An 18,928-nucleotide genomic window follows, 5' to 3' on the forward strand; every position below is an offset into this window, starting at 1 on the left:
ACTTAATTTCTGAAGATCTTGAACAAAGACTAGTGTCTAAACCTTTGAGGTCAGAGTATCTTGGATTTTGGCTGAGAGATTAGAAATGGATTTGATAACAAATTAGTGTGTTACTAATATCCCAGCATTGTCTTCTCTTTGTTGCGGGTTTTTGCGCGAGCGAGGAACATGGCAGCGTCAGCCAACATGGTCCCGGGCCTTCCAGTGGAATCTCCCGTGATGGACAGTTAGAAACAGGCAAAACAGATACTTGCTGCTGACCTAAAAGACACCAATTCAGTGGGGAAGCTGTTGATCTCAACTGTTTAAACCTCAGCACTGTTCCCAATCTGGCACAGAATTAATCCCTTAAGAAAGGGATGAAAAAAATGCCATTCAGCACAACATAGTTTGTCATCACATGCATAATGCAGACTTTCCAATTAGAATGCTACAATTTGGAAACTTTCTTCACAGACTGATGAGAGAGCAATTATTTTAAAGAAGGGAAAACTCAGTCCACTGGGTTTGCCTCAAGTCACTTCTGACTCAAGCCGCAAAGACAAGAGTTTTGAAAACATATTCACTATTGAATTTTGTATCAAAACACCAGCAAGGAGAGCAATTAGTTGCTGTAAACTGAACCCCGGTAATCAATGGTATGCAGCCAGCCAGAGCATTTATGGAAGATGTAAGCAAAATCACATCTGCTAATCAATTAAAAAAAGCCCAGCACTTCAATGCTTTTAAGAGAACTCCACAATGAGACTGAAGGAAGATGGAGGAGACAACGTTTAATATCACCGGTCGTTTCATGCGGTGCTCGTTAGGGAGAGGGGTTTGTGGCAACAGCCAAGTAAGACCTGATCTGCATCAATAGATCCTGGCCAGTGGCTTCCTTTATCCAGCCCCTTCTGGAAATGGCTTCTGATGTCTGGGTGGAGGTGTGTTAGATGTAGGGGGATGTGTTTAAGAAGCGCCTCTCCAATAAGGTCAGAGGGAGTGTGTCTGTCCTGAGTCAGCTCCCTGAGTAAACGTTCCTCAGCAGATTACAAATCAGAAGTACCTCTGTTGTTGTAGGTACACAGACATGGGAACAGACTGCTGGCAAGGGAAGAAGTGAGGGAGTTGGTGGATTTTTCAGTTGTGCCTTATTTGAACAGAATTTCTCTCCGTGGAAAAAGAGAGTGAGCCAATTTTTCCTTTAGTGTCCTTAGACTGTGCTTGCTTTTCTTCAGTTGAATCAACAGAGGGATTTTCATTCCTGGCTAAGTCTAAATTCCAAGCAAATATTCATCCAGGCACATGAATTAGAATCTCTCTTAAAAACTCCAAAGTGTAGGTGGCTTGATCACCTGAGGTCCATCAGTGTCCCTTTTCCACTCAGGAGTCACCATGACCCCACATTTCCAGTCCCCAGGGACTCTTAATAGAGGAATAGAAAGGTGATGTCTCAACCACTGTGTGCGTTTGGCTGCTGGTCAGAGAAAAGCATGTAGGCCAGGAGAAAGTATTGAAGTAAAGATCGATAGACTGAGCTAATAAAAATTAATATCTTCAGCATGCAAACTATGATAGGCAGTAGATTAATATCCTTCAAATATAGAGGGCATCTTGTAAGTCATTAACAAAAGGATAAATATAGGTAGAAAATGGGTAAAGTGTTCAAGTTCAATGATAAGTAAAAAGCTGCAAATTAATGACATAGATTTCATCTATCAAATTATCAGTATTTTTGGGCGCCTGGGTGGCTCAGTTGGTTAAGCGACTGCCTTCAGCTCAGGTCATGATCCTGGAGTCCCTGGATCAAGTCCCGCATCGGGCTCCCTGCTCGGCAGGGAGTCTGCTTCTCCCTCTGGCCCTCCCCCCTCTCATGTGCTCTCTCTCAAATAAATAAATAAAATCTTTAAAAAAAAAAAAATTGTCAGTATTTTTAAACATAATACACAATATCAGCAATGACGCACAGAAGCAGGCATTTGTTATACATGGCGGGTAATGTGAGTATAAACTAGTACAGACTTCTGTTTGGGGGAGGGGAGAGGTGTGTAGCCTTTTGTAATACGTATCAAGGCCTCACCTACTCTGCCCCAGGAGTTTCACTTACAGAAACTTTACAGGCAGTGGTCATAGATTTAGCGTAAGAACGTTTCATCACAGAGTTTTCCTAGCAATGTAATATTACCAACTACCTAACTGTCCAGTAATAAGAGACTGATTAAATAAATCGTAGGACATCCATAAGGTGAAATTCTGTGAAGCCAGTACATACGATGAGAAAGCAAATTTGATAGATACAAAAGAAAGGTGTTCATAATAAATCATTAAGCGAAAGAAACAAGTTCCAAATAATTTGCACAGACTGTATGTGTTTACAGAATTACTAGAATCACAGGTGATCTTCATTTTAAAATAAAAATCTGTCTTGAACAAGTTGGAGGACTTTATAGAAAAAGCTACTAAGGGACAAAATATGCACTACTTTAAAAATTCTTTTAATATCCTCTCACTCCAGGAATTTCTACTAGAGCATTTGTGATACTTACTTATAATTGGTCTTCCTTTTTATCTTCTTCATATCCCATCTCCTCAGGGCAGTCTTTTTCCATGAAATATTTTGAGATCTGGTTAGATTCAATCCCAAAAGGGCCTGATTATTTTCCTTTGGATACACTGGTAGAAACACTAATTCATGATTATCCAGAAGGATAGGGATTATGATAAACCTGGCTCTCCACAAATAATCTAAAATCCCATTGGGGAGATAGCCTCAGCATTGTTTCCCAAAAAGCCTGTCATACCAGCGTTGTTAAGTAAAGAGAATGATTAATTAATTTGAAGATTTGTTTTCTTGTTTTTAATCTACTCTGGCAGAGTTGTAAATTATTTCAGTCCAGAACATGTTTGAAACATACACTATGAACAGAATCCTTATGTTTGGAGTAGAATTTTTTTTTAATGAGAAGATCAACAGTCTTTCTATAATTTTTATAAGAGCTAGACAAACATAGAAATAAAAATTACACTTTTAAAAGTGACTCAACATAAATGTAAATTAACAGGCTAACTGCATAAAAGTTCTAAGAAACTAGAATAATATTCGAGGAAATGACTAATGAGGGAAATGATTCACTTTCTTATCAGGCAAGCTGGTATAATCTGAGAGCAGAATTATTAGACACCTAAAAACAATAGGGTGGGACCCTGTCTGATTCATTCAGAGTACTTTGAGAGATTAAATACCCAGGCGAATTGCGGGGACTACTCGGGTGAATTAAGGTGGAATGTGTTTCTGCTTTACTTAAAAGATGAATTCCAAAATATTAGGGAGTGTGGGTTTCGTCATTGATAGCAAACGAAATTACACTTGAAAACAAGGAACAAAAGGTAAGGGGAACACAGTGTCATTTCTAATCTCCACTAACAGCGTTATCGGTGACACTAAACTGAGCTTGTGCAAAGGGTTTTTACTGATTATCATTGCAAGATCAAGGGCAAATAATATGAACTACTTTTGTAGAGTGATAGTTTGTGGATTGTAAATTGGGACCCAGGTCCATAAATGGGGAGTAAAGGAAGCACTCAGCAAAGGGATGATAGAAATGGGCTTTGGCCAGGACACCAGGTTCGAACCCTCTATCTGCCAGCACTGTTTCAGCATAGACATGTTACTTAACAGCTGTAAGCCTTACTCTCACCATCTGCAATTTGATGAGAATAATAATGCTTGCTAAGGGGATTTTGGAAGCCCTTAATAAGATAAATTATATAGAGCACCTAACATAGGACCTGGTACACAGTATAAGCATTAAAGAAATGTTGGCCACTATGATAGTAATAATCATCATTATTACTGTTGTTACAAATAAATATTCATTGAATGTAGGCTCGGTGAGACACCATACTGAGTACGTGGGTATAGAAGGATCAGTAAGACATAGGCACCCCCGGCTCACTGTCTGTTCTGGCCATTGGAAGAAGCAAATGTGCGTGACGGAATGTAAAAAAATAGATAGATATTCTGTATGAGAAGGACTTTTGAGGCTGAAATCATAATTCTTTGTTTGTTTTTTCTTTTTGAGGCTGAATCAGAGAACAATGGCCTCTCATTTCCTGCCACTGTGGCACTTTCAGAAGCAAAATGCTGGACTGTTGTCTAATCCTGTATTACAATACTTAGATTCTTTTCTCTTATTCTTTTTTTTTTTAATTGAGGAGTAACACACATACAGGGCACAAATCAACTGGATATTTACTGTGTGCATACCCATGAACTACCGCTTGGTCAGAATCAGCACACTTCCAGCATCCTGGAAGGTTCCCTCACCCCCTTTCGCAAGCATTACCTCTCCCAGAGGTAACCACTGTTCTGATTCCTGTCACCAGCGATGAATTTTGTCTCTTTTGAGCTTCATGTAAATGGAATCACATAGTCAATGCTCAGGTTCTTATCTGAGCTAAAAAGGAGATATGAGAAACAGAACCCAAGTAATCTCTAAATAATAAGAAAGTTTTACTAACGAATATATGTTTGTTTGTATCTTCAAATCAGATCATTGTACCACAGCTGTGCAAGAAGTCTGCTAAGAATGAGAGGGAATCTAAAACATAATAATTGAGGTCATTGGGGCATACTAGTTATTATCAGTCAGGAAGCACAGAATCCCCCCATGAACACTAGTCTCAAGCATATTACCTTTGGTCAGCCCAGCCAACTGGAGATCAATCAGGAGGGAGGATTTGGGGACATCTTCTCACGGATAAGCCAACCCAAAGAGCATTGCCACTCAGGGGACAAGGGCTGCCTGAGATTGGGTGACTGGTGAAAGAAGTTCCTAAAGAGACATGGCTTTCATTGCACGCTGACTCCACCTCGTGTCACCAGACTTTTGCCGGGGATTCACTTCTTTTCTCCAGCCTGGAAGCACTGGGGGTGGGGCGGGGTGGGGGGGAAGGAGGCAGGAAGGAGGGCTAAAGTAGACATGGATTTCCTTATGCCAACAGCATTAGGAAAGAGCCAGTTAGAACATTCACAGCGTTCTTATGTATTTTCCTTTGTTCAGGTTACTACTTTGGGACTGCGATGACCGAAGCTACAGCTACTATGTTGAGGTCTCCACCAACCAGCAACAGTGGACCATGGTGGCCGACAGAACTAAAGTCTCCTGCAAGTAAGTTTTGTCTTTTCACAGAATTGTTTCCAATTTAAAGACAGTCTTTCTGATGGATTCAGAAGGTTCTAATGAAGATTCATGGAATCACCAAATTAGATTCTTAGTTGGAGGTTGAAAACATACTGATGATCCTTTACTTCAGTTTTGACTATTAAGTACTTTGATGAGAATTTATTTTTTTTATGTGATCAAACAAGCTTTCCTTGTTTGGTTGTTTGAACTTGACTCTTGGAAATGACATGTCCCCGAGCAGGGAAAAGAAGGATTTCCATTTGCAGTTCTCTCTTGGGTCCCCACCCCTGATACCACACACTACCCCTTTAGAACTGTTTTCTTCCTTACAGAATTTTGCCAATGCAATACACACTTTAGTACTTATTCTGGGACTCCGTTCCCCACCCTCATGTCATTCCCAGGGTTACCTTTAAATATTTCTCTCATCTCAGTGCCAGCTACACTGTTACCTAAACGAAAGAAAGCTTGGTATCCTAGGCCCCTAGTCATTTAATGCATATGGCTTTGGGGCTCCGTTTGCATTTACATTGTTGTGGGGGGAAGCTAAGAGGAAGGATCCTATGGGTTCTGAACAGCCTGAGATCATGACTACATGTGTATATACCCATATAACTCACTCCGATCAAAATTAGCACATTCCCAGAATCCTGGAATCATACCTTTTCTCAGTCATTACCTAAAAAGAGCTCAGTAGCTCTTTTTTGGGTAGAGCCAGATTCTCTGGGAGGCAAGATAAAGCAAATAGCTGAGATTTCTTTCTTTCTTTTTTTTTTCTTTTTTAAGATTTTATTTATTTATTTGAGAGAGAAACAAAGAGAGAGAAAGAGAGCACAAGTGGGGCAGGGGCCTGCAGAGGGAGAGGAAGAAGCAGACTCCCCACTGAGCAGGGAACCTGATGTGGGGCTCAAGCCCAGGGCCCTGGGATCATGACCTGAGCCGAAGGCAGCCGCTTAACTGACTGAGCCACCCAGGCGCCTGAAGATTTCTCTTTTTTTATTATTGAAATATGATTCACATACCATATAATTCCCCCTTTTAAATGTACAATCCAGTGGTTTTTAGTGTATTCACAGAGTTGGGCAATCATCCCTACTATCTAATGTTTCAAACATTTTCATCACCCCCAAAAGGAAACCTCCTACCCATTAGCAGTCTTTCCATTTCCTTCCGGTTCCCACAGCCTGGTTATCTCCCTTCTTTTTCTATGGATTTGCATATTCTGGACATTTCCTGTACACAGAATCATATAGTATGTGATCTTTTCTTCTGGCTTTTTTTACTTAACATATACTTTTGTCAAGCTTCATTCATGTTGCAGCATGTATCAGCACTTCATTCCTTTTTATGGCTGAATAATATTCTATCCTATGGAAAATATACATGTCACATTTTGTTTATCCATTCATCAGTGGATGAACATTGGAACTGTTTGCACTTTTTAGCTAAAATGCGTATTTCTGCTATGAACATTCCCGTGCAAGTCTTTGTATGAACATATATTTTCAGTCCTCTTGAGTATATTCCCGGGAGTAGAATTGCCGGGCCTTATGGTAACTTTGTGTTCAAGTTTTTGAGGAACCGCCAGACTTTTCCGCAGCAGCTGCACCATTTTGCATTCCCACCAGCAATGCAGGAGGGTTCTAATTTCTCCGCATTTTTGCCAATACTTGTTACTGTCTATCTCCTTGTTCACAGCATCTTGGTGGGAGTGAAGTGGTGGTTTCGGTTTGCATTTTCCTCACGGCGAATGATGTCGAACATCTTTTTGTGGACTTACTTGGCCAAGATTTCATAACAGCATTAATGATGACTTGTTTGATGCAATGTCTGACACCCTTACCATCGTTATGATCGTAATCAGCGTAGAGCACGTTTAATGCTTCCATTGGTTAAGGTGACACTTGCTAGACTCAGAACCCACAGGATCCTCCTAGCTTCCCCCCACAACAACGTAAATGCAAACGGAGCCCGAAAGCCATATGCATTAAATGACTAGAGGCCTAGGATACCCAAGCTTTCTTTCGTTTAGGTAACAGTGTAGTTGGCACTGAGATGAGAGAAATATTTAAAGTTAACCCTGGGAATGATATAGATTCAGGCATAACCTGATTCTATAACAGAAAGTGGCCTCAATATTCCGGTGCCTTAACACAGTAGTTTATTTCTCAGTCATGTAGCAGGGAGTATGGGCGTTCCTGGTTGTCAGGTGGCTCTTCTCCACAGGTGACTGAGGAACCCAGGCATCTTCCTTCTGGTGGCTCTGCCATCTTCTGGGGCCTCATCAGCATCATCTGCATCTAGCTGGCAAATGGGGAAAGAACAGAGAAAAGGTACACCTGGTTCTTCTGAACAGCCTTGGCCTGGATGTAGTGACCGTCCCTTCCACTGGCATGCGATTGAGGAGAAGCAGTCATTTACCACACTAGATGCTGGTAGGGCTGGAAACCATAGTTCTGGCTGAGCAGCTACTTCTCAGCAGAGCACACATCTCGTAGCCGTCTCTGCCGTTGGATAAGAAAACTAACAATTATTGAGTAACCCGTATTCTATGACTTTGGTGTGTTTTGTCTCATTTTGTCCTGAACATAAAACACCTTGTGGAATATTGTCCTCATTTTATAAAAGAGAAAATGGAGGGCTCTTTTCATTGTACCACGAAGCCTTACTAAAGAGGGCTAAGCCCAGCTAAATGATGGAAACAGGGAAATGAAATGATTAGCTCATTTCCAAGCGCCTAGAACGTGTTTTATATAACAGGAAGGCCTTACAGGCCCATGAACAACTGCCCATTTATCTTTTCAGAGCCATTGCTCACTGAGTATACAGCTCACAGGCCAGACCCTCTGCTTCCCCATCTTTTCCACATCTCACTGGTTACCATCACCCATCTTGTTGTCATTTTATGTGTTATAAATTAGATGCCTCATCTCTTTATGTTCCCCTACTGAAAGTGTGGTACAGTATGAGTTTTTAACAAGAACCGGTTGGCTAACTGCTGACCCAGGTATATATCATAATGGTTTTATAGTTATTTAAATGGTTTTTTCTTGATTCAAAAATGCGTTCACTCATTAGATCCCTCCCAGTAGCTTTTTTTTTTTTAATTTATCTATTTCTTTATTTGAGAGCGAGAGCAAGAGAGCAAGAGAGTACAATCAGGGGAAGCAGCAGAGGCAGAGAGAGGAGCAGACTCCCCGCTGAGCAGGGAGCCAGACGCTGGGCTTGATCCCAGGACCCTGAGATCATGACCTAAGCCAAAGGCAGACACTTAACCAACTGAGCCACCCAGGCGCCACCTCCCAGCCACCAGTAGCTTTGTATTAAGTCATCAACATCTTTCCCCCACTTCTTTTTGTATTTTGTTTCCATTAGTTGGTAGATTTAAATAATTTATATGTTTTTAACCTTCTGCGTTAACACTTATATGCTACAGCGATACATGTTTTTACAGATTAATAAATAAATAATATATTATAAGAACAAGAATAGTAGCAAGAAGGCAAGTACCTTTTAACCCCCTAAGAATCGATGGAACTTAAGGTTATGACTTTATGTTTGGAGGCGTAACCTGAATCTATTGTGCCTTTCATTTTTGAGTTAGGTGTTAGGAAATATAGTAGAAGATACGCAGACAATAAAAGAGGAAAGCCTTTCCTTTTTTTTTTTTTTAAAGATTTTATTTATTTATTTGACAGAGAGAGACACAGCTAGAGAGGGAACACAAGCAGGGGGAGTGGGAGAGGGAGAAGCAGGCCTCCCGCAGAGCAGGGAGCCCGATGTGGGGCTCGATTCCAGGACCCTGAGATCATGACCTGAGCCGAAGGCAGACGCTTAACCAACTGAGCCACCCAGACACCCCAAAGCCTTTACTTTTTAACTAATATACTCCAGAGCAGTCCTCAAGAGAGGATTCTATTAGCTTCAGAAATTGTAGCCTCCTTTTTTTTTGAAATAAAGTATGTGAATCATGTTATAAACGAAATTCTATAGGATCTTTAGAGATCACAGCCATGCCTCTTGATAGCATTCTACCTAGTCAAGAAATCAAAGGACAGATTTTTGCTGTCCTCTGAAAAATAACTAGGGAATGAGATTCCCCAGTGTCTCCTCGTAAGACCCTCTACTCCTGGAGCAGGATATTTTCCTTTATTGCTATGCTAAGTCCTTTCTGCTACAGTTGGAGCTTTGTTTGTTTTACTCTCAGGATAAAGGCTTTTCTATCACAGATAACCATGTTTTTGTATACACTGATTTGAGGTTTTTTCCAGCTTATTCAAAAATAACTGATACATAACATTGTGTGAGTTTAGGGTGTACAGTATAATGATACATACAGCAAAGTGATCACCACAGTAAGTTAGTTAACACATCTGTCACCTCACAGTTTTCTTTCTTGCTATGAGAACTCTTAAGATCTGCTCTCGTAGCAACTTTCATATATGCATTTACTGTAGTCACCATGTTGTACATTCCATCCCCAGACCTGATTGATCTTGTAACTGGAACTTTGTGCTTTTTGATCCCCTTCACCCATCCCCCCCGCAACCCTCTGGCAACCACCACCCTTTTCTCTGTTGCCATAAGTTTTTTTTTTTTTTTTTAGGATTACACGTTTAAGTAAGATCATACAGTATTTGTCTTTCTCTGTGTGACTTTTTTCACTTAGCATAATGCCCTTGCCATTTATCCACGTTGTTGCAAATGTACTAACTGATTTTATAAAATTACTTTTTACCCCTCCTTTTTCACATCATCTAATCCTATACCCTTTAGCCTTATTCCAAAAGACTTCACCTTCCAATCTTTGATTCCTTTTCTCTACTGTTGAACCCTAAATCTGTGTCGATACAGTAAGAAACCAACATTGGCTTTTTTTATTATAAATGTAAAACATGCATGGAAAAGTAATTTAAGCAATACAGAAAGATATACGTGAAAAGTAAAATTTTGCCTTCCCATCTTCTGCTCCATTCCTCAGAAGTAACTGCTTTTGACTATTTTTTTTAGTTTTTATAATGGCTCAACTATAAGTAATATTTTTATACCTGTGTTTATTAATTTATCAGCTTTACTAATTCCTCGCTATAAAAAATGAGGAATTTAGCTCACTTAACTTCTCATTTTTTATTACATTTTTCTCTTTAGTTCTGCTAACTACTTACCTTTTAAAATTAAACAATATACTTAAACCTCTATATTTTGATCCATCAATTGTAGATAGTAATCCTTGACTCCCTACTATGTATGAAGAAATTACCACCCTACATCTCCCTTTCTCTCTCCCCATCTTCTGTTAACTGTCCCACCACATTGACATTGTAAAGATTTACGACACTTATTTTCTGTTCTGTAACTTATAGTTAAGCCTTCCACGTGTTAACTATAAATTGGTCTTGAAAAGGGAAAACGACTAAAAGCTCATTATGATATTATGATTATGTAAACACTGTTCACTGCAGATCTGTAATTCCTTGGATTAGTATAGTGAGGGAAATATGTCACTAAACTTGTGTCCCTCTTGGAAGAATTGTACTATGTTATCAAATGGATTTGATTTTCTTACAAGTGCTCAGAATTATTCCCCATATAACAAATAGCTTCATATTAGCTAGCTTTTTGTTTTCTTGGAGTTTCTAATTGCCTCTTTTTCCTATTTACAGAGGTTTCTGAGGCGTACTGTTTGTTCATTGGTTAATTTTAAACAGACTGCTTCCTAGGCCTACTATATAACTAAAATTTCTTTTTCTTTCCTATCTAGGTTGGTTTCACTCTTTCTTAGATGTGGGTAAAGGGTTAACAAAACCCTGTTTCCTTGGCAATGAGATACTGACCTTGGGCCCTGTTACCTTTTTAGATCTGTTCCCCTGAAAACCTGATAGAAATGGAATGTCAGCTATTAGGCAACATTGCTTATGATGAAAATTACCCCTGATTGGTAATTGCATCTGGCCTGGGAGGACTGTAAATATCTGGTTGGAAGCCATAGCTTTGGGTTTCCCAAGTGTGATGACTTTTGTGACTAGGCACATCCCTTGTGAAAATTCTGGGATCTTTGTTTATGGAGCTATTACAAGAGATAATAGTTTCAATTTGGAATATGAGGCTTCTGAGCCAGAGTGGTTCCACACCTGCCCACTCTTACCTGAGCTGTCATCTTGCATGCCAGTGGGAATAGCTCCTATTCAGTGGTATCAACCACTGCAGGGACTCCCACTAAGGAGATATGCCTGCTGTTACTCTAGTGGCATAGTGTTTTCTTTCTCTCTCCTGGGTGAATCCGAAGCCCAAAGGACTTTGTTGGGTCTCAGTCAAGATCTCTCATAGGCATTGCACAGAGTAAATGTATTCAGAATTGTTTTCAGAAACAGGCTATGTGAAAGGCAAATTTTCAGAATCTTGCATGCCTGAATCATAGTTTGACTGGGTATAGAACTCAGTTCCTTCAGATTTCTGAAAGCTTGGATTTATTGCCAAATAGCATCTAATGTTACTGATGAGAAATCTCATAGAATCTGATTCTTATTACTTGTAGTAATGTATTTTTCCCTGTAGAAGTCTTAGAATCTTCTCATTGTTGGAGGTGTTAAATTTCACAGTGATATGACTGGATGTGGACTATTTTGATTTACCCTGCTTACTTTGCTTCAATATGGAAATCTACCCTGCTCCCTCAGATTTATAAATAATATTTCATCCACCTGCCATTTTCTAGAAATTCCCCCAAATCCTAATTTGCTTATATCTTTCCCTCCAGTTTGCCACACCTTTATGAGTGTATTCCATTTGTATTTCTTTGATGTCATCTCACTGGTTTCCAGGAAGGGAGAAAGGTCAGTGTATGTCATCCATCTTCAGCCTGAATCCCCAAAAGCTCTACTACATGGGCTGTTGATACTCCCCCATGACCCCAAATCCTTTTCCTTTCTTCCTTGTGCCTAGCTATCCCTTCCTCGTGTTACAGAGCTGTCGTGTTTACTGCCAGCATATATTCCTTAACATATTGACTCTATTCATGTTCATTTTTTAACCATTTCTTCACTTGGTCGTGGTCTCGATGACTGACAATTTTGTCCATAGAAGTACTAGTCATCTTGGCCATCATCGCTCCAAGACTATGCCCTTGGCAAACATTTTGGCAAATATAAATTACTAGCTATAAAGAATTGATCATTGATACTACTGCAATTTTTCTTTTTCCACTTAAGTATTCTATAGCCATAATCGAGAATTACCTAGGATTTTTAGTTTTTAGCTGAATTTTCACACAAGCTATCTGCCTGCCAGATATACTATCTGGATTCCCTCCTAAATAAGTTTTATTCTCCAACCTCAGTATTCATTAAAAATGTTGTCAAGAGTTTTTAATAACTTAAGAAAATACTTATATAGTAAGATATTTTTAAAGCAGAGTACAAAACTATACAAGTATTTTCACAAGTAGGAAAAACAATATGGAAGAAGAAAGCCAGATGGAAATACACCAAAATGTTGTTAATGGCTGCCTCTGTGTACTGGGATTATGTGAATTATTTCTAGTTTTCTATATTTTTGACCAATTTACATATATTTCTTTTACAATCAAAAAGATGACTTCTTTTGAAAAAGATGTTTTTTCTTGCTGCAGTCATAAATGTTTCTGTAGATTTGTAGTTTGTCCTTGCTGTTATTTGAGCAGCATATGTTGGCAGAGTGGCATGGTTTATTCACTGCCAGCTATAAATTAAAGAAATTAAATAAGTGCTGTCCATAGCAATATCCTAGTAGCTTTTTGGAACCTTGAAGCCACTTACCCCAAGCACAAGTTGTGCTTCCCTGAAAAGGACACCTGAGTCACATTTTCCTTATGCTGCTTCTCCCCTTGGGCCTCTTAAGGCCCAGTTCTGTGAGAGTACTTCCTCCTTTTGCCTTTCCCCAGGGCTTCAAAAGTCCATTTCCATCCAGGGTTTCCCCTCTCAGAGGGGCCCGGCCTCCTTGAGACCTTGGAGCACCCCTGTGGGTCAGGTAGTTTCCACATCATCTTAACTTGAGAAAGTTTCTCCCCTGTGCCTTCCCTGAGAAGCATTTTGACAGCCTCTGTGTCACCTGGAAAGGCTTCTGTGGGGTCACCTCACCTTCTCCCTGGTCTTCAGTATGATGATATTAATATCACAGAATATCTGTGTCCCCCTTGCTGAGTATACTGTCATTTAGTCCTGGGGAAGGACAACCTTCTGTTCTGGGGTCTGTTTCTGTGCTGATGCTATTTATTCACCAGGAATCTTAGAAAGGGAGTCATGTTTCTTTTTCTAAGTGCTGCAGTGGTTGAGGACAACGGAATAAATTAAAGGTGGAGAGTTACAGCCTCAGAAAACTCTTCCAAAGTGTAGCAAGATTGAAAAATGAGACGTTTGAACCTGGACCATTTACCTTGCCTGTGATTTTGTGCATCTTCTTGGCCATTGTCAGTGCTAAAGTTGAGAAAGCTTTCTTTCCGCCAGCTTTGTTTCTTAGCCTGACACTTAACAAAACAAAAATCTTGGGCTGGTTCCGGGAGGTCGCTGCTAACCATGTGACCTAGGGGTTATGCCTAGAGGGCTTGCCCTGTTAATGTGATGCAATAGAATGAAAGTGGGTTTTAAAGAAGGAAATGTCTCCACCATTGAGACCAATGACAGAGGAAGTTCATACAAAGTGTCAAGTTTTAGTCTCCAGGATGGGATTGCAGCTCTTGGCTGTGGCAGAGATCCTGTACTGAAATATTACTATTTCTTGCAAGTCTCTGCTGTGCTAACAGCCAGTTACCCTTACCCGCCCGGATGCCTGTCCCTGCGAGTTTGGAGGAGTGTGCTTGCTTGCTCCTTCTTAAAGAGAGAGCCAATTAATGGGCTCTAGTTGTGTTATTGTCACTGTAAAAAGGCTCAATGGAGATTTTATTTTCCTCTTTTCAGACTTAATTCCATTTTTCTACACAGGTTTTGACAGTAATGAAAAAAGCCAGTCATGTTCTTTCCTGTGTTTTTTTTTTAAAGGGCAAAAGCATTGGTGTCAATTTTGCCACGAGTTTTAGAACTTGAATGATAAAGAAACATGCACCTGGCAAAATGTGAATGGCAAAAAAAAAAAAAAAAGAAAAAAGTAACAATTCAGATAAAACACATACACACACGGAGGACAGGTCTGACAGTAGGCAGTCCCCTGGGCTAATGAGGCGGAGATATCAGAACCTGCCCTGTAGAAGGCTTCTGTCTGTTAGAACAGACTTGGAGATACGTGTTAATCAAACTGTTGTTATGGGATTATATAGTACCAGAAGTAGATGAATATTTTGGAGTAGAAATCATCAGTAAGGAGTCAGTGACTCATACCTACCCATCTAGAGAAGGCATTTATCTTTTGCTCTACAGAAAATTTTCATGCAATACTTTACCCATATGTTGGGAGCCACGTGGAAAGTAGATTTTGATGCTAAGCAGGTGAACCAAGTTCTAAATTCAGAGCTATCAACAGGTTCTGTGGACCACCAGTGGGGAGGCCTCTCCCCACCCACAACATTTGACAGGTGAAGGATCAGTAAGGACATGAAGTCCCCTTGGATAGAAAATGATCAGAAGGAAGAAGCTGAGAGCTCTTTTCCCTACTCTGTGAAGATAATCATTTTTTCTATGCATGTTATTAAAAAAATAAACAGACCTCAGTAAAACTTTCTCAGTGAGCTGTGTGAGCACACTTAAAATGTGCATGGTCAGAAAGATTTTTCTTTCATTGTGGAATAACTTTCATACTAATATTACATTCCAAATGACAAAAATCAATCAAGATCACACTAGTCCAACTACCATCATCTCTCTCCTCTCCTCTGCTCTGCTAATTGCCCCCACCATGTTCTCTCTGCACCCTCCCTCAAGTTTACATACTGTAGCCAGAGTGGCACATTTCAAGGACAATTCTGACCTTATATCTGCTTGAACCCTCAACTGGCTTCCCATTTTTCTCTGGATAAAGACCAAGTTCTTGGGCGCCTGGGTGGCTCAGTTGGTTAAGCGACTGCCTTCAGCTCAGGTCATGATCCTGGAGTCCCGGGATCGAGTCCCGCATCGGGCTCCCTGCTCGGCAGGGAGTCTGCTTCTCCCTCTGACCCTCCTCCCTCTCATGCTCTCTCTCTCTCTCTCTCATTCTCTCTCTCAAATAAATAAATAAAATCTTTAAAAAAAAAAAAAGGCCCAAGTTCTTCACATGGCCTAGAGTGCCTACACAATCTGGCCCCCTCCTACCTCTGCAGACGTTCCCTGCATTGGTCTTCCTGTGCTGTCTGTGTTCACATCAGCCTGGCTTCCTCTCATGTCCCACCATGCATCATGCTCCGCCTTCCCACAGGGCCTTTGCGCCTGCCACGGCCTCTATCTGGAGCCCACACCCTGCGCTTTGACTGGTTAACTCCCACTATCCTCGGCTCAAGGGCCACATTCTCAGGAAAATCTGCCCTGATCACCCATCTCAATCAGAGCAATTTGTTATTCCCTCTCATAGAACTGAGCTATTGTCCTTCACAGCTGATAGTGCAGCTTGCAATGGCCCATTCCTTAGCATAGTATTAGATTACTGCTTTTCTTCCCCTTTAGAATGTAAGCTCCATCAGAGCAGGGATATGGTCCATTTTATTCTTATCCATGGTAGCCTAGCAAGGACCTAGCCCTTGCATTGTTGTCTGAGTGGATGGGCAGACCACTCTGTCTCTAATCATGACACAGGTCAGTTCCATGTGTCCTGCTGCTGTCTGGAGCTGTCGTCTTCACAGGGCTCGCTCAGAAAGTCCGTCCATCTTCATGATGTTTCATGAGTTGGAGATACGTGTTAATCAAACTGTTGTTTGATCTTGAAACTCTTCAAGAGTTTGTGGGAGAGCATAAAAGTTGCTCGTTGACCCTAATAATGTAGTCCTTGTACTTCTCTTTATTAATCCATTATTGATCTGTCATCGCTGATTCATTCACAGCCATCCTCCACGGTTTCAGTCATTGCCAGAGGCCCCATTTTCTCTGGGCTCCACATCTACCCTTGCCCCTCAAGTTAATGACTTGGATCCCCTGGTAACAGTTTATCACTTGCAATTGCTTACTGGCTGGAAGTCCATTACCTTTATTTTTAACCACTCTTTGAAAGAGTGAAGTTTCTCTTTATGGAGGGGCCAAGTGCTTTAAAACCTGTTTGCCAATGTGCCCCTTTCACTTTGGAAATTGATTTGATTTAAAATCCTGAGTTTGTCAGATTAATATGTTTCAATTGCTTCTCTGGATTTTTAGAGCAAAATGTTAAAAAAAAAAAAAAAAAAACTGGTCTTGTTCTCTGGAGAGGAACTCTAAACCATTTGCCCAGGCAATCCAGGTACCTCTCCCAGCAGGGCAGATAGAGTTTGTCTGACAGAACACACCTCACTCCGGAGTCCTGGAGCTCTGGATCCCTCCCATGCTTTCAGAATGGCTGCAGAGGGTCCTGCCCCAGCACTGTCCAGAGTGATGCCTCAGAGACACCCCTTACCATGACCAAGCCTTGATTAACCCCTACCCTGGGACAGGCACTGCCAAGAAAGCAATGCAGACAGCCCCTCAGTGGGCCTCTAAAGTCAGAATCACATAACCCTAACGAAGGCAAGCAAGTTGAGCACACAGAGACACCGGAATAACAGTCATCAGAGAAATCCATTTATAAAAATGAATAGTCAGGAGCGCCTGGGTTGCTCAGTCGTTAAGCGTCTGCCTTCAGCTCAGGTCATGATCTCAGGGTCCTGGGATCGAGCCCCGCATTGGGCTCCCTGCTTGGCGGGAAGCCTGCTTCTCCCTCTCCCACTCCCCCCTGCTTGTGTTCCCTCTCTCGCTGTGTCTCTCTCTGTCAAATAAATAAATAAAATCTTTAAAAAAAAAAAAAATGAATAGTCAGCATGTCCATCTGCAAAAAAAAAAAAAAAGGAAAGTAGAGCCTATTTATTAGTCAGTGAACAAAGACAGCAGGAAGGAAAGTAACTGTAGTTTTGGTCATATCTTCTTAAAGTGGCCTGCCTCAGTTTGTCTCTGGGTCCGAGTGAGGAGTGCCATAATCTCACCATGATTAATGTCGACTCAGCTCTATCCCAGAGTGCTAAGGGGCTCAGATTTTCTTCCTGGGTTAAAACAAGCAAAGGGGCCCCTAGGTGACTCAGTCGGTTAAGTGTCCAACTCTTGATTTCGGCTCAGGTGATGAACTTGGGGTCATGGGATTGAGCCCCACACTGGACTCTGAGCTTGGCGTAGAGTCTTCTTTGGACTCTTTCTCCCTCTCCTTCTCCCTCTGCCCCTCCCCTCCATATGCTCTAAATAAATAAATAAATAAATAAGTGAATAAATGAATAAATAAATAAAATCTTTTTTTAAAAAAAGGGAACAGAAAAACAAAGTGTTCCTGTGAATTCAGGGATCTAGCATGTACATAGAACCAATTTTTAGAGCTAAAGGGCATTCTTCCTTGACTATATGATTTATTCTCTTGGCTTCAGCTATCTCTTTCATTCATATTTTTCATTAAATGTTGGCCCTTTCTAGAATGGCTTCGCAAACTCACCTTGTCTAAAAGTAAGCTCATTGTCCTCTTTCCCCGTAAAACACATAAAACAGCTCCTCTCCTTTGAAGGCCTTGCTTGTGTTTGTGGTAAGCCCCTTCTCCTGGGCATCTCTTACCCCTTTGACTCTTGCCTCTTCCTTGTCCCTGCACGGCCAGGAACCATGTCTTTTCTTTTATACCCTTTCTTCCTTTATTGTATTCCCATTGCCCCCATCTTAACTGAGACCCTCCTGCCTCTCCGTTAGACTATTCTAGTGATCTCCCTCAATCTGTACTCTATCTGCATCTGTTGCTCTTTGGGTATCTGGAACAGTGTTGCCGGATGGGAGCAGTCTGGCCAAGACTCCTTACTCCCCTGAACAGGCACCTCCAGCAGCCGACTGAGAAAAACCTCAGATCTTTGCCCGAGTCGCCTTCTGTCTCTATCCGACCGGCTTTTCCCAAACATCTCATTTTCAAATATCCTGCCCTACTGTTAGACTTCACGTTCAGATTTCAAATATATAACTACCGTACTTATCTGACTCTCACCGAACTTTCTCACCTTTATTTCTTTAACTCTCTCCTTACTGGTATCATTCTTCCCTTTGAGTCTGGCCCAATTGCTGTTGCCAAATGAGTCCATGCTTTAGATCAGCTAATTATCTTTATTTCCTCTGTCTGGTCTTGAAGTCTCTAGCCCACCCCTGTTCCCTTCAAGACCCAGCCAAAAATGCCCTGTGAGTTCTTCTTTGACCTTTCTCCTCCCAAATACAGGTATCTGCTCCTTTTGCTGAATGCCCCACTGTATTTTGTTTCCACGTAGCCTGGCAGCATTCCCTTTTTCTTGGGTCTGTCTAGGAGGAGGGAGGAAATAAGGGACTAGGCTGGGAGGAAGTTTACTTCTTAAAAAGCTAGCCATTTTTCAAGGTGCACTGGGATCTACCCCCTTAGAAGTACAGGCCAATTTTCTCAGAGTAGCCTCTAGTACTAGGTCTGTAATAACATGCATAGCCCAGCCAGCTTTGATTCAGTCTAATATTTGTTGAGTGACCCTAGTAGGTAAAGGCTACATTGTGAGAGAGAATACTAGGAGACAGGAAAACACTTCTCTGAAGGAACTTACAGGCTGTCCGCAACTTCTGAACGTTCAGGAACCATCACCACACACACACACACACACACACACACACACACACACACACACACAC

The 18,928-nt window shown here is 41.1% G+C and overlaps 1 protein-coding gene across 2 annotated transcripts in view; it reads left to right on the forward strand.

Annotated features, from left to right (window-relative positions):
• Window positions 1-18,928, forward strand: part of BTBD9 (BTB domain containing 9) — a 423,191-nt gene that overhangs the window by 339,611 nt on the left and 64,652 nt on the right. For both annotated transcript variants that reach the window (XM_021684707.1, XM_021684708.1), the window contains exon 9: window positions 5,043-5,150. In XM_021684707.1, the coding sequence (XP_021540382.1) occupies window positions 5,043-5,150 (108 nt within the window). The remainder of the gene's footprint in view (window positions 1-5,042; window positions 5,151-18,928) is intronic.

Source organism: Neomonachus schauinslandi, chromosome 8 (genome assembly GCF_002201575.2).
Source record: "Neomonachus schauinslandi chromosome 8, ASM220157v2, whole genome shotgun sequence".
Lineage (NCBI taxonomy): Eukaryota > Metazoa > Chordata > Mammalia > Carnivora > Phocidae > Neomonachus > Neomonachus schauinslandi.